General features: G+C 34.3%; 1 protein-coding gene across 1 annotated transcript; it reads right to left on the bottom strand.

Annotated features, from left to right (window-relative positions):
• Positions 1-1,038: 1,038 nt before the first annotated feature.
• LOC129231819 (U8-agatoxin-Ao1a-like) lies at positions 1,039-14,099 on the bottom strand. Its single transcript, XM_054866200.1, has 4 exons — positions 14,072-14,099; positions 9,828-9,941; positions 6,859-6,919; positions 1,039-1,180 (listed from the first exon to the last, which is right to left on the bottom strand). Exons 2-4 carry the CDS (start codon positions 9,904-9,906, stop codon positions 1,039-1,041), a joined length of 282 nt encoding a protein of 93 aa, XP_054722175.1. The 5' UTR covers positions 9,907-9,941; positions 14,072-14,099.
• Positions 14,100-26,984: the final 12,885 nt, after the last annotated feature.

Below are 26,984 nucleotides of genomic sequence, written 5' to 3'. Positions count from 1 at the left end.
AGTTTTATCGTAACTTTATGATTTTGTATCGAAACAGTTCTTAATTGAAAAAAAAAAAAACGAGTGTGTAGAAATATTGAAATTTACACTGCATATTAATAATTTTATAGATAATTCATGCCCCCAATTGCATTCGAATTAAGTTGAACTTGCAGATTTAATTACAGTTTAGTAGAATTTAAAAATAAGAAAAATTTTTAAAATCAGAAGGTAATTTAATTTTTAATGCTATTCCTGAGTTCTCCATATCGTTAGTCTGATTTTGATGAGTACGGATTTGTACATTTGTATGTATGGATCAACATTGCTACGAATTTCATATTTTACTTATTTCCTAAAGACGGATATTTATCACTCGTTTAACATCAAAATACAAGACGCAATGTTCGTATCCGCTATATTTATGTAATAATCAATTGAGAAAAGAAAAACGGAATTTTGGCACCGCTTTTGATATCTAAATCCATGTTATGACCAATCCCTGGGGGACAAAAAATTCAATAAAAATGTTCTTAACATCATTAAGTGATGAAACCTTTCCTCCGTTCTTGGTGGACGGAAGGAAGCAAATGAAAGATTCCTTCGAAAATAAGCAAAAACATATCGCTTCCTAGAAGTTACAAAAGACAGCAGTATATAATGGCCAAGCTGATTCCGTTTAAATGAAGAGCTTTGTACTTTGAGGACAGCAAAGAGTAAAAGACTGCGTTTGCACTGGCGCAAGAAGATCACTTCGAACGGAGCACACAGCCGAGGCAGCACACTTCGTTCCATAAACGTTGTAAAATGGTTGTTAACGTTGTGACAACCATTTTTAAACGTTAATTAAACGTTCAGACGTTATGTGGGCTACCTGGAAATCGAGGGAGCATGTGGGACATGGAGACAAATGGACGAGGGAGATTTTGCCAGCAGAGCGAACGGGCACGATATACAGCCCGCACAAACACACACTTACAAAAGCGGGTACAGACAATCCGCCCGGAGAAGTGACATCTTTCTACAAACATCCTAGACGAAAGACGAGGGTCAACTATTTCACTTTCTGCCCCAGCGTTGGAAGAGGCCTGCTCGCTGGCAGCGACAGTTCGTCCCCCACAGATTGCAGCGGCAAGCAGAGTTGAAGCAACAGTCGTTCCGGCGATCGTCACAGCTGCCTCCCCGATGAATGCAACTACGCCTAAAATTGAAATACATCGATTAATGAAAATATTCTTCATACGAAGACTCAATACTGGAGCTCAGTTTAAAGTAAAGTTCAATGTTTCACCAAGAAACTGGTCCATCTGGAACCATCTGATTGGTGATAAGTTTCACTTATGTAGTGGTGCTTTTACAACTGGGGACTAAGCACCATTACATTAGTGAAACTTATGCACCATTTTAAAACGTTTATAAAACGTTTAAACATTATGTGTGATACATTATGTTACATGTATGTATGTTAAGTGTGTTAACATTATGTTACCTCGGAATCGAGGGAACATGTGGGACACACAGTAAATGGACACACAGGCTTACAAAAGCAGGTACAGACATAAACTCCTGTTTGTGAAAATTGCAACACCACGAAGGAATTACGCGAGTAAGCTGTAAAATGCAGGAAATGTAAAGTAGGGCTTGATATGCAAATGATTAGAATTGCAGGCCAGTAGCGCATGCGTATGCTGAGCAGCGCCCTCTGAACGGCGGATCGAACCGAATATAAATAGACGACTGTAGTGAGGCGTGTATGGTTATCGGTGATTATATGCTAGAGTTAACGTTAACTGAATCTTTACTATGCCTCTTCGACGAAAGAAAGCGAAATTCGAGCAAATTTCGGAGTTTGAATGGGGCAGGATCGTCGGCCTTCGTGAAGCTGAATTGTCTTATCGTGCAGTAGCTGCTCGTGTGCAGCGTAACAGCAGCACAATCATGAGTGTTTGGAAGCAGTGGACGGACGAGGGGCGGACAGCTCGGAAATCTGGGAGTGGACCCCGAAATGTGACGTCAGCTCGCGATGACAGACACGTAGTGCGTATGGCGCTGATAGACCGCACAGCTTCTTCTAGACAATTGGCAGCATAGTGGTCAACAGCTACATGTGTTTCATTGTGTGCTTCACCAATTCTGAGACGTCTGCTGCAGCGTGGGCTGCGCGCATTCATCTCACGCAAAACCATCGCCGCTTGCAGCTACAATAGGCCAATGTGTATAGGAGCTGGTGTGCTGATTGGCAGCAGGTCCTCTTTTCTGACGAATCCCGCTTCAATTTGTGGCACCATGATGGCCGAGTTCGTGTCAGGCGCTGTGCCGGTGAACGGCACATTCCGGAGTGCATTATCGAACGCCACAGTGGACGAACACCCGGAGTTACGGTCTGAGGTGCCATAGCGTATCATGGACGATCACATTTGTTACAAATTGTGGGCAATTTGAACGTACCCGATACATAAACGACGTTTTACAGCCCCAAGCTATTCCTTTCCTGCAAGGATTGCCAGGGGCTGCATTCCAGCGGGATAATGCCCGTCCACATGTCGCCAGGACTGTTAAATCCTACCTTGATTCGCAGCTGGTACAGCTTCTTCCTTGGCCTGCATATTCCCCGGATGTGTCACCGATTGAACATGTGTGGGATTTCGTTGGGCGGCGTCTCGCTCGTGATCCTCGTCCTGTTTCCTCGACAGACGAACTTTGGTTGCGCATACAAACAATATGGAATACTCTTCCGCTGGCAGATATTCAAACTTTGTTTCACTCCATGCCGAGTCGTGTAGCAGCTCTTATTGTGGCGCGTGGTGGCCACACAAAATACTTATTTCTATTTCTTTTTATTGTTTGTTTGGTTTGAAAATGTAATCATTTATTTGTACCATTACCACTCAACTGTGTATTAAATTTCATTAAACTATGATGCTTCCTTCATGGTGTTGCAATTTTCACAAACAGGAGTGTATGATGGCTACAGCCAAATTTTACTACATTTAACTTATTTCGTACAATAAGATGACAGTAAGATGGTTGCAGGCGAATTTCACTGTATATGTGTTTTTTCCGCTATTTTGAATGAAACAAAATCGAAACGATAAGATAATTAATTCGATTAAAAAGATCCATTTTTGTGTTGAAAAATTAAATTTCGAATGAAAAAAAGAACTATTAATCGATTTATTTTCGAATTGGTCTTTAAACCTTCCTCTCACTAACCTAGATAAACGGTGAAAATTTTAACATAATCGGTCCGATATCCGGTAGTTTCCGAGTTTACCCCGGACATACAAATTTGGAGTTTGTGTTTTATTTTTGTGAAGGTAATACTTAAAACCATGAGCAATGTATTAAGATGTTTAGTTTTTGTTGTTATTCATCCCACTGAGTTCAGTGCTTGACTAGACTAATTCCTCGAGCACAAAAATCCTCAGAAAATCAATAACTAGGAAAAGACACTTAAAAATTCTTCCTTATGTAAGCACAGGCAGGCTAGAATATGATTAACTAAGATCTGCTCGATGTTACATTTAGTGCACGTGGAATACACGTTGGAACCCAGAAGGACTGCAGTTTTTTTTTTACAGTATAGTCTCAGTAGCTCAAACTAAGGTATCGTATGGGTTTAATAAATTGTATAGGATCATATTCTTCGCATGGAGTACATCAAACATGCTTAGTGAGCTACATCACTTCAATTATTGGTTCTAGAGAAAACTTGGAAGTTAAAAATATTGATGACTTTATCAAAAACATGACCATCAGTGTTTACTTATATTTACTCATAGGAAGATGTTCAAAGTTTTTTCTGCGCATATCGTGGGACGCATTGCGCAGAGCGTAATGGCTGACTACGTTTTATCCTGTACTACTTTTAGTATGTCATATTTTTCTCTTGTGTTTTTCTCTATTGTGCATTCCCATTCGGCGATGTGTGTGTGTGATGTGTGGTGAGATATGAAAACACAGCTTCAAATCAAAGCCAATCGGAGCAACAATTTGTATGAGAGTCATATTAGAACTAGTGCTGGACGGTGTTTGAATTTCTACATCATGATGCATCGTCAATCTTACATCGCGATGCTACACAACGCTTTTTTTTTTTAATTTTAAGCTTTACCTACACTTGTTTGTTTAAGTTATGCAAAATATAGATTAGATATATTTTTTTTTTTTTTTTTGCTAGATATGTACAATCTGGTTCTAGCACCAGCAAGAAATTATCAACCGAAAAAAAAAGCAGCGTTAATAGTGAAAGATACAAATAAATACTGCAGACATGTGTTTTTGGATAATAACAAGCCTTTTTTTTCAATACAAAAAAATGAGCTTATGGTAGCGAAGTCTCGCATTCCATTCACAAACTCACATATTCTTGCTTTTAAAAAGAGGTCCTTCGTAACACCAAATTACGTGTCTTTCACTTTTGTTGCTGTTTTGCGCTTTAAACTTCTTTTTTTTTGGGGGGGGGGGGAGTGATTATATGATAAAGTTTGTTCATCAATATATTTTTCTCTTAGAGTTAAATACAATTTGCATTTTCTGCACATTGTGGGAGAAGTGAAGCGTAGCGTTTGTTTGGAAAGTTTCCTGTAACTAACACTTCACTTTCAATGCTAAGCCAGATTGGCATAACACACTGCTAATTTAAAATTGGCGTGAAAAGAAATTAGACATTAAAACGACAACGATTGCGAGCCAATGATTGTATATCGATGTTTGGATTTGTAGTCGATGCGGTATCAATGCAACCAGAGAAAAATTCCAAACCGGTTTATGACACCGATTTTGTGCGATGCACCGATGCATCGCCCACGCCCATTGCATTGGCCCTAAAGGCCAAGGCCTTATTCAAGTTGATTTCTACTTAATTACTGTTTCTTATTGTCGTATTCTTGGTTATTTATTTATGTTTACTATAGTGCGGCTGAGACAAGATCATTTCCCTGCAACGGTACCACGCTGACAGAGAAACAACATTTACAGAATTCATTTACTTGTATTCAGAACCAGCTAATGCGCCCAACGCTGGCAAGGCAACACCTGAATCCTAATAAGAGGTAGAAATAATAAGAAAAATACATAAAAAATCTAAAACTGCAAAACTAACATGAACAAGAGATAAAAAAAAATTGTTCTACAAAGGTAGAAAACGTAGTTGTGTTCATTTAAACATCAAAGTTGTGCAATAAACGATCAGTTTAACGATGCAAAACGTTAACACAACTATGTAATAACTTCAATTACTGGGCTCTTTATAATTAATGCACTTAATATTGGAGATGATAGGATTTGATAAGTCCTTTTTATTTTGCATTATTTGCCATTTGTTTTCTCAAAGTATATTTCCCACAATTATTTGGTGATTTTTTTCACATTCTATATGTTTTAGTCTTCTTTTTTCTTGCTTTAAGGATTTTCCTTTCATTTTAAGTAAATTACACTTCACAACATAAAAAAAAATTGGTGCACTAAGAAGGAGTTGTCAGGCAGAAACAAAATCTTACACACGAGAAGGCAACATAGAAAAAGAAAGTGAATACAAAAGGCAAGCAAAATGATAATTTATTACTGAAAGCCCAAATGAAAGGAGGAGGTTTCAGTACCCTGTTGGGCAACCTCTAGATTGGCGAAGATTGACGCTTAAAATTATCGTAAGATGGCTTTACTGCACATGTGTCGCTTATTCGATCAAACGTATAGGCAGTCCAATTTTCCGTCTCAAGCGATCCCATATGAGATCGATTAAAGACAAATCAGAGCGTCACGCAGGCAAGAGAAGGTGATAATGCGCAAAAAAAGCCCCCTGAAACCCTTGTTGTGTCATTTCAGAAAAAAAAAATAGCTCGGGAGCCCTGCCATGAGTGCAAACACATGTGACTGAAGCATGACACTAATGAACCGTTAAGCTGTCATGGTGCTGTGGATCAATATTAGGGGTGAACAAGTTTCGTATTTTACAGCACCCCATAACATCACCCCAGTTGTGGCACTATTTGGGAGTTTATAACGGGCTCTCTATAAGCGAACAAAAATGTCATCATTACCTAAATTCAATCTGGATTCATCGCAAAATACGACCTGGATCGATTCGAATGCAATTCCGTCGAACTCGACACTACTCCAAGTGGAGGCAACAATGTGAGTGGCCCAATAATGCCTTTGATTTTCATCGGCAGCCTCAGCTGGAGTGACTTCAATTCAGTTCTTGAAGTGCCTTTCACTTCAAAATTGGTTGAATATGAACGAAGCGAGGGTTGAGAGAGAGAGAGACAAGATCAAGCGTTGGCGATGCAAGTTTTTCGTAAAGTGTCGGTGTTATTTAGCAATGAGAAATACATGTAAATTATTAACTCGTGCCAAACTACATTGATTGAGCACATTTCCGAAATCCCGATTTTCTGATCACGTTCACTGCTCTACCATTTCCTAAGAGTTTGATTGCTTTGCATCTCCCGCCGAGAGCCAAAGATTTTGAACAGGAGTATACGAGTAGCTTTGAGTATGGTGTACTGTAACAATTTATGATTGTATGAATAGGCAACTGGTTGCAGACACGCGTTTCCAGGTTTCAAGGCATCTCTTTTTCAATGCAAAAATGCATGGGCTTTTGAATATAAAGAATGATGTTCGAGAAGAGGTTTTCTCGAATTGTAGAAAGAATGATAGCTTTTCTGTCCATCCCTTGCATGCTACAAATTATGTGTCTATATTATAACAAAGAATCAGTACGCCAAAAATAAGAATAGAGGGCAATTTTGATTGCTCAAACGGAACGTTTTGAAAGCGCAGATTACGAGTGATAATTTCTCCAGTTTATTTTAGAGCGCATATTTTTCAGTTATTATTCAAATTTTCGAAAAAAATGTGTCCAATGAAACTTACTTGTCGAATTCTATTAAGTTGTCATCGAATCTATTTCCATAATCAGCAAGACCGGAATCACCTTAAAAGAAGGAAAAAATAAATTTTAGATATGAAAATATTACTAGAAAAACGTTGCACAAATGTGGAAATCATATGAATCATTGCTAAATTTAATAGATAATATGAACCGATGGGAAGGGACGGGGGGGGGGGGGGAATCAAAATTATTCTACACAAGTAAAGTAAAAAGACATGACAATTTCTACACAAACACAGACTCTGGCATCCATAGGCAATTCTTTTGAAAAGTGTTATTTTGCTTTTTATTTTAGAAAGACAATATATGTCTTTTTGTTAAAATACAGAATTTCACAAAACATCTCATTTATTTTAGAGATATTGAGGGTTAATTTAAAACTTTGAAATAAGTTGTCATTTTGAAATTGTTTTTTTAATACTTTTCTTTAACTTTTATTCATGAATCTTGATTCATTAATGCTTCATTAAATTTATCATCTAAAACCAAAATAAATATACTACGCATGGTAATGTATTGAAATTTGTTTTAAGTAATCATCTCAACTAATTTTTCATATGACCTTCAATTAAACTTATCTAATAAGACATCCTTAGTTTCAAAAATAAACTAAAAAATATCAAGTACCTAAAATATTAGAAATAATGCACATAGTATCATTTTGCCCTCAAGCTATCATTCCAATCATGCGTTTAAAATTTTGCACTGAAAGGTAATGACATTTTAACGTATTTTACCTGACATGGATACTTTCGTTGTAAATTTATACGTTTGGAAATATGTTCACTTGATTTATGAATAAAAAGAAAAAAAAATGAGCAATAATGTTAAAAGGAACTCATAAGTAATGATGGTAACGACATCTAATTTGTTTTTATTTTCTTTGATGTCAAATATACTCAGAAAGCCCAGAAATTTCTACACACAAAATTATTTGTTTATGAACAAAATTACTGGCTGGTACTAAGACTGAAATTTATTTGCGCTGCCATTTGGACCTTGTGATAATGAAGGCAGGTAAAAATAATGTCTGATGTTAAAGAAGCAAAATGCTGGGCGACAAAATGCAAGAAACATATTTATGTATGCAACAATCAATCAAAAAAAAATCTTGATTTCAATGTAGAATACTTGAAGCATTGTAAAAATCTGGTTTAGAGATACATTTTAGTTTCTTTCGTTGTCTAAGCAGACTATACTAAAAACAAAAATTTCTTGGTCGTTCTTACTCAAAATTGATCTTTAGAATTGATGATAAAATGTAAGCTGAATTTTGCCAACGATGGATAAAATATGTAGCAGTAGAACAGTTATTTTTATTTTATTTATTTATTTATTCACAGTAAAAACGATTCAGAAACGTTCCTGGAAAATAATGGGCAGCTAATGTGCCCAGTTTCTGCCAGTAACGAATCTTGCAAAAACCAGGAACGTTTCCAGCTAAAAGTCAGCAACCTCCCTAATATTATACTTGAATCTTTTTGAAAAATTTCACCTGTTAAAGCCAGCCTAAAACCTTCAAGGGAAATTCGGTAGGTTTAATGCAAATGATTAGAACCCTCCAGAGTTACTAAGAATGCTCTAGAAGCATCAATGCAACCATGCCCAAAGATAAGGCAGAATTGCAAGTAAGAACCAAGCATCGTCCTAGCCTGCAATACTCGTATTGCAAAGCTGCAACTATCCAGAGACTTATTCGCCCTCATTGGGAACTTAGTCAACCTGGACGAGCCGTAATCGATCTAAAGACGATACACTTAATAAATACACTCAGTTAATCTTTAAACTAGTAGCTTAAAATATTTTCACACTAGTAAGGAGTCCGCCTTCGTGCAACTTGTAGCAATACAGGAAACTTTTTTGCAAAGATACTTGATTTAACGCAGAAATAGATGCAAACTCGTGAAATCCCGCAACGTTCCACGGAAATAATCAGTAACTTTCGAATTTTTTTTAGCATTTTTGTTGTTGTTGTTCAGACGAACCTTCAAAAGCGATTTTCCAGCCAGCCATTTTTTAAATCCTATTGTTGTTTAAATTGGTAAGCCAAAACCCCTAATATTTGATTATATTTTAAGACAAATTAACTGTTTTAATATTGCTCAGAAAACCAACAGTCCGGTTATTCCATCCACAGACTGCAGTTTCGTCCTTGTTATGGACATCAGTCTGAAATACGGAATAACCGAGCTGGAAGCAGAAGGTTCCTCTGCCTGATATCTTAATACCATAGGGAAAATATAATTTAAAAATCATGTCTATTCGATAGTTTATAAACTAAGGTAGAGCACCAGTAGTGACCACTTCAAACTTGCTTTTGTACTTAGAAGAAGGAAATGAACAATAATTGTGATTTTTTTTTTGTTGGTACTTAATGTAACTATCATATTGAATCAATTTTATTCATCAGTTACATGAATTTAAAGTAAAGTGTAAATACTTCGGATGGGAGAATATCAGATAACCACTACTGAAATATTTAGATTTTGGAGTAGCCACTGCTGGATCAAATTTGAGGTTTGAGAAAAAAAAAATTGAACAAATTGAAATTCTGGCATTTTTAGAAATTGGGAAGATTTAGAAAGCGTTGAGCTACAAAACGCTGTTTCAAGAGGGGCAATTAATATTGTAGACCTACAGTTTAAAACTGTACTTCACTACTAGTGCGTTTTAAACCTTGGAAGTGGCCACTACTGGAGAAGTATCCACTACTTGTGGCCACTACTTACCTTACACTTTGAACTTCGGAAACACATATATCCTACGAAATTACTTAATAAAGGGACACTTAATCATAAACGTAATTTGTGGCTATATTAAGACTTTCTCACTTGGCTTGTGTGTGTGTGCATTTCTTTTCACAAAACTAACTTAGCAGCTCAATTCAATTTTAGAAAATCTTCCAAAACCTCAGAGAAAATTGAACTTTTTGGAAATAAAATTCTCTTACCTTCTACTATGTATGGAATGCAATTTGCTGATCTCAGGATTAATAACCCCGAAAGGATTGTGAGAAGCGTGAATTTCATGGCAGATATTCTTCTTTGGGATCTTAGTCGTAAAGCTAGTTTTAAGAAATTAAAAGACAAAATCAGAAATCTACTAAAGTAGACACAAACAACGTGTATTACAAATAAAACGTTTTACCTTTTTGTGATAAGGTAAAATCATTAAAACAGCGCAAAAATGAATTGGGCGGGAGACGGAAGTTGCGTCTTTTACAGCTCACACAGCTATGACGCTATCTTTAGCTGTCCAATATACTGCGATTTTCTAAAAATAACGTTTTGTTTCTTGATTTCAACAACGAAAGAACTATTATCTCAGAATATTGCAATGAGTAGATATCATACATTGATGGAAATTTGTATCAGACTTTTGCTGAAGAAAATAAGTCATGGAAACGAAATTTTTTGGCCTATGGGGCTTCGAACTCACGACCTCCGCATTGTTAGCACGATGCGCTAATCTTCTGGGCGAATGGATCTCCATTTCGATATATGGTGCACTGAACCATTGCATAATAAACGAGCTTGATGTGTGCATCACATGACTTCCTTTTACGCCAATTAAATGATAAGAAACACTTTAAATATTTTTACCCCAAGTTTGTTGCGAACTGTAGCAAAAAAAAAAAAAAAGTTTTATACAGATTCATTTTCCTAATATTGGACATTTTAATGTTATGACATTTTAATCTTATTCAATGGTTAACTCTCTAAATATCGCCATTTGTGGACAAAATGAAACCTGATTAAAAAAAAAAAAAAAAAAAAAAACGCCAAATGTGTCGCCAAGATGTGTCGCCAAGTTGGCGAAAAAAACTTGGCGACCAAAAGATTGGCAATATATCGGCAGGTGTTTGCCAAATTATAACACCACTTGAGTTAGCATTGAAATTAACAATGATTTCCCTCCCAAAAGGTGCAAAAGACCCCTTTTGGAACATCCGAATGCAACCAAAAGGGGAGATGCACAACCAGACCCCACTAGGAGTCTACGTACAAAATTTCAACTTTCTAGGACATACCGTGTTTGAGTTATACGAGATACATACGCACATACATAATTAGATACAGACGTCACGAGAAAACTCGCTGTAACTAATTCGGGGATCGTCAAAATGGATATTTCGGGTGTCTATACGTTCTTAGGCATATATGCACGTGTGATCGGGTTGAAAAAAAATCAAACCTCAATATTTTTTACATTCGAGTAAAATGGAAATTAAGGCCGATTTTTGGGTGAAATTCTTTTCGCGAATACAATACTTCCTTTACTTCGTAAAAGAAAATAAAAAGAGAATAAATCGTTTTTTATTCTACAAAACAACCAAACTGTGAAGTGTTTCTTTGTTTTTTTTGCCGAATGCGGTGACAAGTATCTTTAAAACCATGCCCTAATTATAAAGTGTAATAAAGTGTTGAGCAAGTTATGGCGTTATTTTACTGATGTATTTAAAGGATTTCAACTAATGAGTTTTCAATAAATTAACTTGATTTTATTCCTTTCAGTCTTTTTTTCAAAAGTTCTAGCCAATCAACAATGCCCGCACTTATTTCTCTTCATACTAATCATACTAGATAATTATGACACACTCGCTTATTTTTGGACCTTCCGAGCTCTAACTGACTGATAACTGACTAGATTTGGTTTTAAAGACTAATTTCGTGCTTCGTTAAATTAGTTTGTTAAATTCGTTAACTTATTTCGGGATTTGAAGGGTAGTCAGTTAGATTAGGTAGTAGTAGTTTACAGGAAGCATCGACTTCAAAAGGTGATCAAAAATGAATGAGGTATACTTAATTAGTCAGGTATTAAAATTTTTATAGTATAATAATTGAAATTAGTGTTATTTTTAATTGGGTTATTAGTTTAGTTGATTTTTGTATTTTAATTGCAAAATGATTTATTTGTATGGGTAGGAAATCGTATGTTAATGAGACCAATTATTATTTGCTTTTTATTTATTATTTATTTTATTTTTTTGGTGTTTTTTGAAGGCGGTTTTTTTTTTTTATTTAAAAATAATTTATTTTTTGTTCGAAGATGAATAAAATGTAACATTTCAAAAATGTTTTTAATTGATTTCTGTATGTTTTTTTAAATCTTGAATAACATTCTCGATGAAGCAGAAATTGTTTTTCTATACTTTAAAATACGCCAAAGAAAACTACTGAGAAGCTAATGAGATGAGGTTTTTAGACAAAAACAAACTAAGAGAAAAGTTGAGCAGGAAATTTACCCCAAGTCGATTGCGTGTCAATAATCATCAAACCCTCAAATGAACTCTCCTCAAATGAAAGGTTAGAGTTCTTCGTAATGGATCTGAACAGGTTGATATTCTCTTGTTTCAGTGAGTATTGTTGTTTTCGTATCATTTAAGGAACAGACACAAATGAAAGTACCTTATTAAAAACATCGTTTTATTATTTTTTTTTTTTTTTTTTTTTTAAACGTGGAGCAAGTTTATTTTTGAAAAAAAGAAGAAAAAGAATGAAAATGGTAGTAATTATAGATAAAATTTGTGATAATCTTTTTCCTGTAAACAATTTAGAGTCAAAATAAATCTGAATTCTAATATTGAGCAAATGGAAGCTCAAGGATTCATATTAGGATCAGTTTTATTCATGAAGAGCATATTAGCTCTTCATGAATGAAACTGATGATTGAAAATTTAACATTAAAAAAAAAAAAAAAGACTTGACCCACTTTCATAATAAACGACTCATATATTTAAGGGGTCACAGAGGATTTCATTCATCATAATGTTTAATTCATCTCCCGTCAACACATCGCAGTATCAATGCGGCAATAAACTTTTGTCGTGTTTCAGTTGATCGTGGTTTTATTTACTGCGGTACACAGTCATTGGTAAAAATGAGAATAAATGGTGATTTTTTTGGAAATTTGAAAGGCATTACCCAATTTAACCTTTTCGCCACCAATGGGCCACGTATGTTCAGCAAAAAGTTTTAAATGACTGTGCTATGAACAAAAAAAAAAAACGTAATATTTCATTGTACTTTCAGTCGTTACTTCAGTACCGCTGGGTCATACGTGTCACGCTAAAATGTATCAATGAAGACACATATATGTCCGATTAAATTCCTCTCTAAACCTGGAAATTTTCATCTCAGAGAAATAAATTGGTAATGTCAGAGTTTACACATGCTTTACTAATTAATTTTCGTAACCTAATGAACATTGTCAAATAATTTAGATTGCGCTTTACACAATCTAAACTCTAAGAAGTTAGTGGTAGATAACTTTGTCTATTAAAAAAAATATTCCACAAAACCACAATATGTTTAAAATTAACCCAATTTTTTGAAAAAAGAGAAATTAAAGCTGTGATGATTCCAAATGAAACTGAAAAGCTATGAATTCACGCGCTACGTCTGATGCTTATTTCCCAGTATAGCACGTTAGTTCATCGCGATATTATTTTGTCCCGAATCTTTTCTGACAGCCAAGCTTGAAATTTAAATGTTTTTTATCATTAACTTCACGAAAAAAAATAGTCATTAGATAACTTCGTTAATTGGGAAAATAGTAATATATAAGAAAATCACTAAGAGTTGAAAACTACCTTATAAAATAAAGAACGAAATGAAATAAAGAAGTGATGATTCGAGGTGAATTTGAATTGTCATAAATTAACGCGTTAAGTCGCGATGTTTATTTCCCAACGTATAGCACGTATATTCATCGCAATACGATTTTGTCCCGCATCATTTATAAGTGGTCGAACTCGGCTTAAAATATTCGACGTCATTCCCTTCACGAAAGAGAGCACGCAGACGTCACATTCATTCAACAAACTTCACAACACCTTTCTCGGAATCGCATTCGATTTTGTCATTATTTACAGACAACCCGCAATCTAAAAATTATTCTTCTTCTTCGATCCATCTGATTAAGTGATCCCTTTCTCGCAATTGCTGCCGACTGCGAACTTCAAAGAACGCCAAACGAAACAAACATATGTTTCGATACCCATTCGAATCTCTGTACCCGAAAGTACTTTCGCGCCAGCCGGGACGAAGCTACTACGGGTCAAAATAATCGGCGAAATCCACGAGACCTATAATTAATCAAAACAGCGTTTGAAATTCTCAGTACCGTGGGACAACGAGTCACATGTGTTGCTTGACAGCTAAATAGGCCTCGTAGAAAATACGAATTTCTTACCTTGGAAAGTCGATTCGGAGTCAGAGGCAAGCAGTGGCGGCGAGGGAAATGATCCGGGAATGGTCACTGCGCATCGTATCCGGTAAAAGTATCGATTGCCCACGCAGTAACGACGAGCCTCAGCGCTCCACAACAGGTCCTAGACACCCCTCGGTCCGACTCTTTCTGCCCCACGTCCGGATAAAAGATTTTGCGCCGGACGATAAGTAGAATCTTTGAACTTTACACGAGCGGTCGTCGTGTCGGTTTGGTTAAATGAAGTTTTTTTTACAGAGTACTGCTTGCGCGCGTATATTTATATATATATATATATATATATATATATATATATATATATATATATATATATATATATATATATATATATATATATATATATATATATATATATATATATATATATATATATATTAGGGTGGTTCTTATTTTTGAAGTTGTAGATATTTTACGCAACGACCTCTAAATTTGTTCCGTTATACAAATAAATGATCTTTTGCGAAATTTTAAGTCCATCCATGAATATTAACTCGTGCCCCTAGGGCTCCCTTTTTTTGAGTTTGAAAGAAAAATGGCTTTTTCTCATTTTTATGTAAAAATATTCTTACGTTTTATATTTAAAGTAAATTTGAACCTCAATCGATGCTGCTATTTACAGACAGACCATTCTCTCACTTTCGTTCTGTAAACTTTTACATGTTACAGAGGGTACATGCACATGTACACCAATGACCTTGGGCCAGGCATATCGCTCTTCTGCTCTCGATCTAAACCAAGCGGCAGGGAAACATTTCTTTCCACCAAGATGGACCCAGGGGATTCTAAAGGCCATGAATGAATGACCTAAACCATTAATGAATGACCTAAACCATTAATGAATGATTCGTTTGGCAACAACAAATTGCCTTCTTCAGGCTTTGGGGGTGTAGATTTACAAAATTTCCTGTGTCTGTAATAGGTGTGGCAAATAGGGTCGCTAGGTTTCAATGCTATGAATGTAAATCATGACGATTATATTTTTTCTGTTCTTTAGTTATAAGTATACTTAAATGTTAATGAAATTTTTAATTTTAAAAATATTAATTTCAAAAAATCCTCGATTTTTCTAACATAAAAATGTACTGTATTTTCAATATCTAAAATATAAATTAAAAAACATTCCAGATCGGAATAATGTAAAAATCTATACTTTAAATTATTGTTCTTTTATTTCAGAACATAGACCTTTATTATCATCAAATTCATCTTGCGATTCAAAAAATTTAGAAACCGAAATGGTTGTTTATCCTAACCTGTTGAATCTTTTTCTACATCTGGTCTACCGCAACACAAAAAAGCTTGACGACTATTGATATCTGCTCGTCTTTCAGCACTGTTAAAGAAATGCCATATAAGGGATAAAGCTGTTGATATTCGTACATTAACAGACTAATTAGATGCAGTAAATTTAAATCCAAATGACCTTGTAATCAATCGTACATCCCTTAAAAGAGCAAGAGAAAATCTTCGAGAGGTAAAATCAAATTTCATGAATCTAAACTTAGATTTTGTAGTCATTCACTGGGATACAAAGCTACTTCCATAAGTAATTCGAAAAAGAACGCCGATAGGCTTACCGTGATAAACTTCAGGTCCCAATGTTGAACAACTGCTAGGAACTCCTGAAGATACCTTCAGTTACTAGTTTTGAAATTTCTTCAGTTGTATGTGGTATCTTAGATGATGGCTCTTTATTGCTAACTGTTCAAGCTGTAGTGTTTGATACAACGGCTTGCAATATCGGCCGTATAAATTGTGCATGCAATTTTTTAGAGCATAAACTGAACGGTGATACATTACATTTGGATTGCCATCATCATGCGCTTGAAATTGTACTGAAGAGTGTGTCTTTAAAGAAGTTCTTGCCTTTTTTAGTTTTAGACTTGATATTCCATTATTTGAGCGCTTCAAAATTTTGTGGAAAGATCTCCATCATTCAAAACTTAAAATGTTTCAATCAAGTTCGCATACCGCTCACATTCTAAAAGAGGATGCTGATGACATATTATTGTTCGTAAAAAGCGGAATTGAGAAAGATCTTCCCTTTAAGATTACAGAGAATTCTCATAACTTGTAATAGTATTTCCTGGTGAAGTCTCTCTTAGAGGGAAATGTTTTCGGTACACTGCAGCTTATCCCTGAGCCAGATGGGTGACAAAAGTAATTTATTGTTTGAAAATTTATATATTTAGGAAATGATTTAAATTGACCTTACATGAAGAGAAAGAACTTAAATGCTGTTTTTCAGTTAAATGCTGTATAAAGATATGGTTTTTGGCAACCAACCCAATCGAGGCTCCTTTAAATAATATAACGTGTCTAAAAAAACTAGAGCGAAAAAACACGATGACAAACATGCAGCAGAAGGAGCGGTTGGAAAATTATTAAACCACTTGGTATTTTGGGAATGAACTAAGGAAAATACTACTCCAAAAAATGCTTCCTGAAAAGGAAGACGTGTCTCATAACTGTATACAAAATTTCAGATAACAGTAGATGATTTGGAATACTTTCTTAGTAAAGATCATCCTCTTTATAGAATCAATTACAAGTAGGAGCGGGTGATATCAGAATTTTAATACCGCGATATATCGCTCCCCAAATTATAGATATTTTTGATACATCGATATATATTTTGAGTGGGGGGTGCAAAGGTTATAGTTCAGAGCATATTATATCGAAAAACAACAAAAAACATTTCTAAATATAATAAATACAATTATTTCTCTAATTTAAAACTTTCCTGGAGGGGGGGGGGGCATGCAAATGGTATAGCTCAATTCATGATAAAAGTGCTTCGCAACGAAAAAGTTTTAAATATTCAATTCAATATTTTATTTAAATCCTTCAATTTGAGCAATCTCAATAATTTGAATGTACTTTGAACTATATTTCGTATTGACGTCTTAAATAGTTTATTTTTAGTCACTTAATAGCTCTTGCTTTAAGATTTTTTACTTCTCAGCCCTAATTACAAGTCAATAAAACTGTTTTAAATATTACAAATACCAAAAGATTTTTTCCTACTTGATCCTGATTCAAAATGAATTTAGCTATTTAAAGGGAAGAGAGATTGCTAAAATGCTGAAAGTTGCGAATGATACAACTGAAAGAGGAGCACAATTAATCGAAGAATTTCACACCCAATTTACCAAATATGAGTAACAAAAGCAATTTATTTTACACACAGTACAAGTCTATCGGGGAAAAAAATGCACACATACATTGAGAATAGCGTACGATTAAGGTAAAGTTTCTTAAGCATTATTTCATTCTTATTCAATGTAAAATCTTTAGATCATGTAAAGTAATTAAAAAGTTCAATTTTAGTGCTACCTCTCTGTAAAAATATTTTTCAAATCTAAGAAAAACGATGTACTGGGTCTGAAGTAAAGACTCCAACATTTGTGGGAAAATTATCAAAAGTGTTAAAGTTCAACGTCCTAGGGGCACGTGTTATTATTGTATTATTGACTGATCTAGTTCAAATTTTGCACACGTTACTTTTTATCATAGTGTCACAAATCTAGGAGCGTCACTTGTTGAATTCCAAAAAAAATATTTTCCTATATAAATAAGGACCATCCTAATATATATATATATATATATATATATATATTAGGGTGTCCCAAAAAAATGAAAGTCGTTTTTTTAAAACGCATACCCTCTTATTTTTTTCCTTTTATATCAAAACCGTTGGAAAAAAAAGTTTCATGCAATTTAAAGCACGGTAACCCGTGCCGACTTGCGCCTAAAGGCCTAAACGTGTAAATAGCACGTGTATTCATATAAGCAAGCGAATGCTGGCGACGCGATACTTTGCAAAGCTCAAAACAGCTGTAAATAGTGCACAGAAAGCAAATGAAAACAGAAAAACATATGTTGGGGGGAGGGGGGCTTATCCGTAGTAATTTGCAAACTGTCAAACATGTCAGTACGAATACATTCCGGTCAGCGAGCGCAGTATAGTACTTCCATAGGGAACGACACATGGCAGTGGAATTGCAAAGTTTGAAAAAAGGGATATTTTTAATAGAAGTAGTAAAACAACAAACTACGGGCTTGAAACTTCCCTCTAACGGACAAGTTCTGTCGGTTTTGTTTTATATCATTCGAGAAGTAAATTTAACCATCAGTGAAAGTGCAAATATCGCTATTCGGGAATGCATCATCTTTTGCGAAAAGGCACGCGTTCCCACCAAATCGTTGCTAAATTGTGTGAATAAACTTAAAAACCTGTATCAAATCTAGAGAGACTTACAAAAAAATGCAGAGAAACTGCAAGAAGTATTCAGGCAGCGCCAACAAGAATTTTCAAGTAATTTAAACAATTTATTCAATATTACACATGCTGATGCACTTCGGTTAATCAAAATAGAGGAAGATGGGACTGTTGCCTGCTTTGAGTGCTCAAAAGTCAAAAGAAGATCGCTTATCTATAGTTATTTTATATGGATGTGACGGAACAACTCATTGCTGAGTCTAAACTGGATAATTCCACAGGAAAAGAACAAACAAAGGCTGTTTGAAAGGCAGTTTTAGATTGGAATCTCGAAGACAAAGTTAAGTTGTGATATTACAGCTTCCAGAACAGGTTCTTTAAGTGGTTCTTGCGCTATTCTTGAGCAAAAATTTGATAGAGAAATGCTTTCCTTTGCTTGCCACCATCACATATATGAACTGATCTATCTCACTTAAATACAGTGCTATGGAGGAGCTGCGGAGTTGTTCCGAACTGTACCCTAACTTGGAAAATTTACTTGACTTTTACCGTGCTGAACTTACTAATATTACGCTCAGGGATGACTATCAAGAGTTGACAGAACTGCCTATCATATTTTTAGGTGGAGATACAGAAAATGAATTTAAAATAAGACCACCGGGAGTCATGCACAAAGCTCAATGGATGGCTCGAGCGATTTACTCCCTAAAACTATTATATTTAGTTCACAACTAAAATTAGATACGAAGGAAAATGAAGCATTGTTTGATGTCTGCTTTTTTGTAGTGACAATATACGTGAAACCATGGCTTCAATGCATTTTGACAGTCAAAGCACCCAAAAAAGATTTGTGCTTTTTGATAAAAGTGTACGAAAATGTGGACCCCAATTATCTCAAAAGCTGCTCTACAAAAATTCATCCAGCTTTTATGGTATGGTCAATAATATTTCATTCCTTTATGTGAAAAAGGACTGTCTCAAAGCTTAGTGCAGTAAACGATGCAGCTGAAAGAGCGGTAAAAAATGATGCAGAACTTTCATGGTTTGCTAACAGCTGATGAGGAACAAAAACAATCTGTTACGTTGTGTTCAAGAGCAGAGGACGTTCTATTCTGACTGCAAAAAGCAAACATTGAATTAAAAATATGTACAGTAATGTTTCTTTTAGTCTAATATTGTTGTAAATATCTGCTTTAAATAAATTGATGTCGCGTGTAGTAATGAATTATGCAGTTAGCAGTTTTTCCACTGTAGTCGCCTTACAGGATTTTAGGTCCAACTTTGACCTCAAGTCGGCACGGGTTCCCGTTATTTAATTGCAATGGAACTTTTTTCTCATGTTTCTGAGGTGAAATGGAAAAAATTTGGAGGGTATGCGTATTCGATTTCACAAATTTTTTTTTCGCCATTATACCTTGAGACACCCTAATATATATATATATATATATATATATATATATATATATATATATATATATATATATATATATATATATATATATATATATATATATATATATATATATATATATATATATATATATTTATATATATATATATATATATATATATATATATATATATATATATATATATATATATATATATATATATATATATATATATATATATATCAGCTGCTCGTCTCGACCTTGTTCGGTTTAAAAAACTATTCATCTTTAAAAAATATTGTGCTGTAACTTTTTAATTTGCCGTTTACTAGTAAGCATTTTTTTTTTTTTTTGGTTTTTATGAGATTTGAAACAAATTGATTTACCTCATTTTCTCATCAAGAGATACCAACATATGGTATCTGATCAAGAGATACCCACTGAACAATACAATCTTCCCGTATGCACCATTGTACTACGTATAGTAAAGTTGTACGTTTGAACTTTAGATTTGATTTTGGTGATGGCATAAGAAATTGTAACTTGAAATTGCAATCACTTAAATTGGAAAGGTAAATATGCAGGGACCATGGGAATACAAGGAATATGTGCAACTACCTACTTGTGGTGGGTTCTGGACCAATGGCGTACCTACAGTGTTTGCTGCCCAGGGCGGTTCCTCATTTTGCCGTCCTTTCGTCGTGAAATAGCTAATACATTAAACTCTCAAAGGTGTTTAAATTAAAACTATAAATGTTATTGAGAAAAAAATATAACGTAGCTAATTTCTATATACTTGCAAAAGAAAAGAAAAGGAAAAGGAGGGTAATACGCGCCCAGACGTGGAGAAAATTGCTAAATTCAAGTCAAAATCGCAATTTTAGGCAATTTTTAGTACAGTTTAAAAAAGGGCGGGTTAGATTTGTCCCCGATATTTTTAAAAATTTGTCTCTTTTATTTATTTATTTTTTTTTTATTTTTTTTAATTTTTTTTCATTTTTTTTTTTAATTTTTTTTTTTTTTTTTTTTGTTGACGTGAAATAAACGTTTTAAAATGCAGCTTAGGCTACTTTGGAGAAGTTAAGGAAATTGGGAATGGTCGGAAACTCAATTCGAAAATTGTAAGCACTGAAATATGCCATTTAAAGCTATCTTTAGCAACGCAATTGCATGCGTATTTTAATGCAGTTGCAGGCGTTATGGGAGAGAGGGACGCTGAGGTTTCTTACTAAATATTTTAAAAATTGAAATAAATTTTAAGCATATCTTTAGTGGTTTGGTGGAATGGGGAAGGTACCGGCACTTTCGTTGGAAATTTCTCGGCACCGAAGTCTCAAAACGCAATTCTAGGCTAAAAACGTTGTAAAGCCAGGCGGTTCTCTCCTGGAAAATTTCCGCAATTGACGTTCGACTTTAGACTTTGTTTGATAATGTTAGGGGGAAAAGGGAGCAAAGGGAAGTTTCCCTCCCAAAATCTTTCTTAAAGCTGAAGTTCATTTTAGACTATCTTTCAGAAGGAAGGGTTAGCTAGCTCTCTCACCCACACGCAAATTTCTAAGAACGGAATTTTGGGTTATCTTTGTAGACGTTAGGAAAAGGAGTGAAGAGTTTGGCATTCCTCCCTCTCCTTCAGAAATGTTTCAGAATTGAAGTTTTCAAAACGCAGTTTTAATCTTTGGAGACATTAGGTGAGAAGTAGATTAAGGTATCTCTTTCGGAAAAAATTCCGAAATTGAGTCCTAAAAACGTATTTTAGGCCATCTTTGATCAGGCTATTAGATCAATCATAGTCAAGGTTCAAATGTTGTTTTCACAAATTGATATTGAGGCATAGAAGCTTTTAAAACGTAATTTTATGCTACATGTTGAGCCTTTAGAAGAGGGGGGGTGGGAGTTTTCTCCAGGAAAGTTTCAGAATTAAAGGCCTAAATAAGCATTTTTTGGCTAAGTTTGTTACGTTAGAGGAAAAGGCAGGATTAGGGGCTCTGCTCAGAAATTCAAAACGCATTTCCAAGCTATCTTTGGTGATGTCAGGAAAAGGGTTGAGCGAATCAAGTTCTATCCCGCCTAAAAACATTCTGAAGCTAACTTTCGTGATGTTAGACTACAGAATGGGGCTGGAGGAGGTTCTCAACCGGAATTATTTGAAACGGAAAGCTAAAACGCATTTTTAGACTATCTTTTGGCCATGTTGAGGGCCCAAATTAAATGTTGAAAAATGAAATTTGCCTACCTTCCATAAGGAATAGACTAATATGTGATCCAAAGTTGTCGGATAGATTTTCTACTCTCAAAAGCAAGAAAACACAAATTCCTTTTTTTTTTTGAAGTAGATAACTCTTGTAATAAATTACTTTTATATATATAAAAAAAAACGCCTTAAAAAACACCTAGGAAATAAAAAGCAAAAAATAACTTAATACACTTACATAAAATCAACTAAACTAATCACCCAATTATAAAATAAACACTGATTTTAATTACTATACGATTAATTATTATTCAGAGATCGTATATAATTAGTTAGGTATATAAAATAATTCATGGTATAGTAATTAAAATCAGTGTTTATTTTATATTTGGGTGTTTAATTTAGTTGATTTTTGTACTGGAATTGTAAAATAAGTTTCATTTCTTGGTTTGGGTAGGAGATAGTATGTAAGTGTAATAAGTAATTTTTTGCTTTTTAGTTCCTAGGTGTTTTTTGATGGTTTTTATATTTTTTTTATAAAAGTAATTCATTTTTTTGCTTTTTAGTGGTGCAAATATAAAATAAGTAAGTAGGATAGAGTATGTAGTACATTACGTTGAAGAATTTCTTACATGCATCTCGAGTAAGAACGCGTTGATCACATGAGTCTGAAAAAAGCTAAGATGAGAATGATAGAGAAAGAATTAGATCACAGCATCTTCGAAACTTCCGACGACTGTGAAGGAAGCCTTTTTCAAATGCGCAACTATGTATAAAAAAAAAATTGTCTTCATCATTAGTTCGACTTTATCAAAGTTTCCTTTCCAAAAGCAAATGCACGAGTCGCTAAAAAAACCAATAGAAATCGCTTTAATTTTAAAATTTTAAGTTGTAAAATTTTAGATTTTAAAATTGTGACATTTTTAAACTGAAATTTATATTTCACCACAGTACGTATCACACAACCCTCGATAGAGCTGTTATAGATTTAAGGGAAACTAATTTTGCGAAAGGACGAGTATACGTTGCTCTCAGCAGAGTCAAGACTTGAAGGAATTGCTCTATCTGATTTAGAACCCTCTAAAATTATAACTAAACCTCACGATGAACGAGCATTAGAAGAAATGCAACAATTGACACATCTCATTTCTAATGAAAAGTAGACTGGATTCTCACAAACACACACAGTATTTAGTTAGAACCATTTAAATGTTTACGGTTTCCCAAACTACAAACAAATTGTAAATTGTAAAATTGTAAATTATAAATTGTAAAATTTTGTAAAATTGTAAATTGTAACAGTGTAAATTGCAACATTGTAAATTGTAATTTATGTTCACAACAATACGTGCCATATAACTCGTGATAAAAGTCACATGTTTCTTCTCATGGCCCCACTATAGAAGAAGATAAAAAATTCCACTAGAATTAGTTTCATGTTTGCTTCAGAGAATTCTTGATTCAAAAGTTTCATTATGATTACTCTTAATAATAACGTTTTTTAGTACTTTCTTTAACTATGGGTAAAGAAAGTACATACCTTTGTGTTTTATGGCATTTTTTTGAGTTTTATATTTATTCGTTTGTGTGGGAAATTACATGAAATTTATTGTTCTTTACACATAACTTTTCTCTAAAGAACAATTAGGGTCAATCAAAGATTTGGAACTTAAGTTAGATCACCCCTTATCCACTAAACAAAAAAATCATAAATACCGGTTCAATAAGTGAGACGATATACAAAGTTAATAAAGTACAAATCGTTTTAAATGTGAGTATGATATTTGAAGAGTGCCCTCGATTTCATCAAACCCGGACTTTATTACCATTAGACCATCTGGGAGGTATACCGTTTCAAACAAAAAAAGAATTTTCCTAATCGGTACAGGTGTCCTCGAGTATTTATGGAACATTGTATAAAAAGAAAACAATCCCACGAGTTCAGAACTTCCTCCTTTTTTGAAACCTGCTAATTAGTATAATCTTAATTTCAAATTAATCTGGCGGAGTCGTGAAATAGTAAATCTAGAATGCTGGTCAAACTTCAGAAATCAGACACCAGTTACAATATATTATTAAAGAATATAAATTAAATCATCGGGGGAGGGATATTTTGCATTCAATTCCCCTTGAATTGAACTCACTAAATATATTTAAAACTTACAATTTTTTCAAAAAAAAAAATTACACTTTAGTGGCTAAATGAAGTTATTTATTAATAAAAAAAAATTAAGGTAACTGATTCAAATATTAAAGTAGCAAAATATATATAATGTACTGCTTTGCTACGTAGTAATTCATTAGTAACATTTATAATTAAAAATTAACAGGCGGCGTCGTGAAAGTTAATCATCCATATGCCGCGAGAATTAAATACCGTTCAAGACGAAGGCAAAACCCTAGCTATGAAAATACACTGGTCACAGCAAAACCACGTGACCTGTGACGTATTCCGCCCGTGACGTAAGCTGGATTACGTAGCCACAACGTGTGAAATTTAAAGTTTCTTGGATTTCTCCGGGACTTCTTATCATAGCGAGACCAAATTAACATAGGACCATCTGGGAAGTATACCCTTCCAGACAAAAAAAGAGTTTTTCAAATCGGTCCAGTAGTCATGGAATAATCAGAAAACATACATAAAAAGCCGCAAGATGAAATCATAACCTCCTATTTTGAAGTCGGTTAATGATAAATCAAAGCCATACAAAGCCACTCCTGTGATGAGCAATAAATTGTTTCGTGTCTACTTAACACCTCCTCCTCTCTTTGTTACTCTTGTCACCATTTTCCTGAAGTAAAAAAGGAAGTTTTTGTTTCACAAGGAGGTTTTCAGGAAATTCTCTTAAAATTCAGTGTTAATTTTTTTTTTTTTTTTTTGTAACGAAAATTGGAAAACTTCATTGTTTTCTTTCTCCTGAAGTTAACCTTTACAGTCTAAAAAAGCATTGGTCATATGGCTTTCCAATGCGGCCCTCTCAGAGAAAAAAACAAGGAATTGTACTGATATACTATCAAGAAAAACTCTTTGTTTAGTATTAAAGTAATTCAAATCTGGTAGTGATGCAAAATTCTTATATTTCGAACAGATTTTCCTTTTGCCTGCAGTAACAGATGAAAACCATAATTTCCTTATTGGGAAAATAAGTTTATTTTTCCACAGCAAAAGGTTCAATTTGCCACCCTTAGAAAAGTGCCACCGTGAGCGGACCGCCCCCTCCGCCCCACCCTAGCTACGCCACTGGTTCTGGGTTGTAACTGCAATAAAACATAATTGAGCTCCTCAACAAAGAGTTGTATAGTGCATATTTGTTGTTAAAAAAATTATAACAGGAATCTAAAAGAAGAAATACTGCAATGTGCAAAGTAAGCTGAAAACGTCGGTAACTGATTAATTTCACGAAACTTTGCGGCTTATGCGTGAACTAAAAACTGTAAAGAATGTAAATATTTTCAAAGATAAATGAAAAGTGTGCTAAAAGGTAAAAAATTATTTAAATGGTATTTGAACAAAATATTTTGAGCGTTTGAATTTTCATAAAAATATTTGAAAATTGACCATTTGTTGCCTTTTTTTTCCAAACTTTGCAGCCAATGTCAATCTGAAGACATAAATATTATTTTTTTTAATTATTTTTCCCATGCTTGATGGCGATACACAACTTTATTTTTCTATTAGAAGTTGCTTCTCGAAAATACTCTTTTTTCGGCCCACCCTAATATCCAGTGGTTGCACTCTTGCACTTTACCGATAGAGAGGATATCCGACACGACAGTAGGTATCTCATGACTTTTTTCTCCTCAGTCTACTTGGAAAATGTTTAAACTCGTGAAACTGCATCAACCTTTTTCTTAGTATCTGCCTGTTTAGCTTTCTTTTCTTTCTACTGGTGCGTAATAGGAGTGCTTGCGTGAAATTTATTTCTCAGTGTGTTTTTTTTTCTTGATTTTTTTTTTACCGGGTCCAACTATAGTGATGTTTGAATGGCAATAATATTTCACTGGTGACCGTGGGGTAGCTGTATCATCCGTTGTTATTGTCCCGTTGATTCGACATTTATCAGTAGTGAAAGAGTTAAACTAGACCGAATTTGCACTTATGGCTCAGTATCTGCTTTTGGCATAGGAGTTTTACAACAGTCATTTGAGTTCAAGTGTTCCAGTACTAAAGGTGAAACAGCGCAATCAAGATCAATCGGCGACTCAAATGCAGAAATCCCGGTTTTCCTTTGGAAATTTGCAACTCTGTTACCATCAGTTCTATGTTGCTTAGACCAGAGGTAGGATCTGGTTTGTCAGTTAAACTTGAAGACATGTAAGCGGAATCCCATGACGCCTGAGGGGTTTTTCTTTTGTAACCATCAGTAGAATAAGTTGTCCTGATAAGTTCTTAAATCTATTTTACTTCCGCTTCGCTTTATGTACCACTTTATAATCTTCAAAATTCATTAGCTAAGTATGCGCGACAACTTTTGAAAAAGTGTTTGTTCTATATCGTAAAAATTTCGAAAGATATCACAAATTTAATGAGCAATATTTTAATGATTGTCAGATAGTAGGTGGAAGGTCAGGGACTGTCCGCAACTAATGTGTCGAACATTAATCGCATAAGAGCCACTCTGAAAGATTACAAACTGGAGTTACCTACTTGATTTGTGAACAATCCCATACTGGTCATCGCCTACGCCTATCGAGTATCAATAGAATACAGCTCGCCAGATCATCGATATCTTTTAAAACTTGGATTATATTTAGTAGTTTCATTTTATAAATTTGCATATACACATATGGCTACGAAATTATGTAGGATATATAAATCGCTATCTTTCTCACATTCACGTTGAAAACTCAATTCTTTTTAGTGCTAATATTTTATCAATGCTTCCATTAAAAATTTATGTCACGTTTTCTTAGAGTTCCGTGCACAGAGTTTGAGAAAAGTACCTGTTCTGAGCCAAAACCTCGGGAAGAAAATCGATATTTTTGAAAGAAATGCTTATATCTTGGTAAATATAAGGGATATTGTCACGAAAATCTATTGAATAATGGTACAATGTACATGGTAAGTAAAAC

This window comes from Uloborus diversus, chromosome 10 (genome assembly GCF_026930045.1).
Source record: "Uloborus diversus isolate 005 chromosome 10, Udiv.v.3.1, whole genome shotgun sequence".
Lineage (NCBI taxonomy): Eukaryota > Metazoa > Arthropoda > Arachnida > Araneae > Uloboridae > Uloborus > Uloborus diversus.
This window is presented reverse-complemented; position numbering and strand designations above follow the sequence as displayed.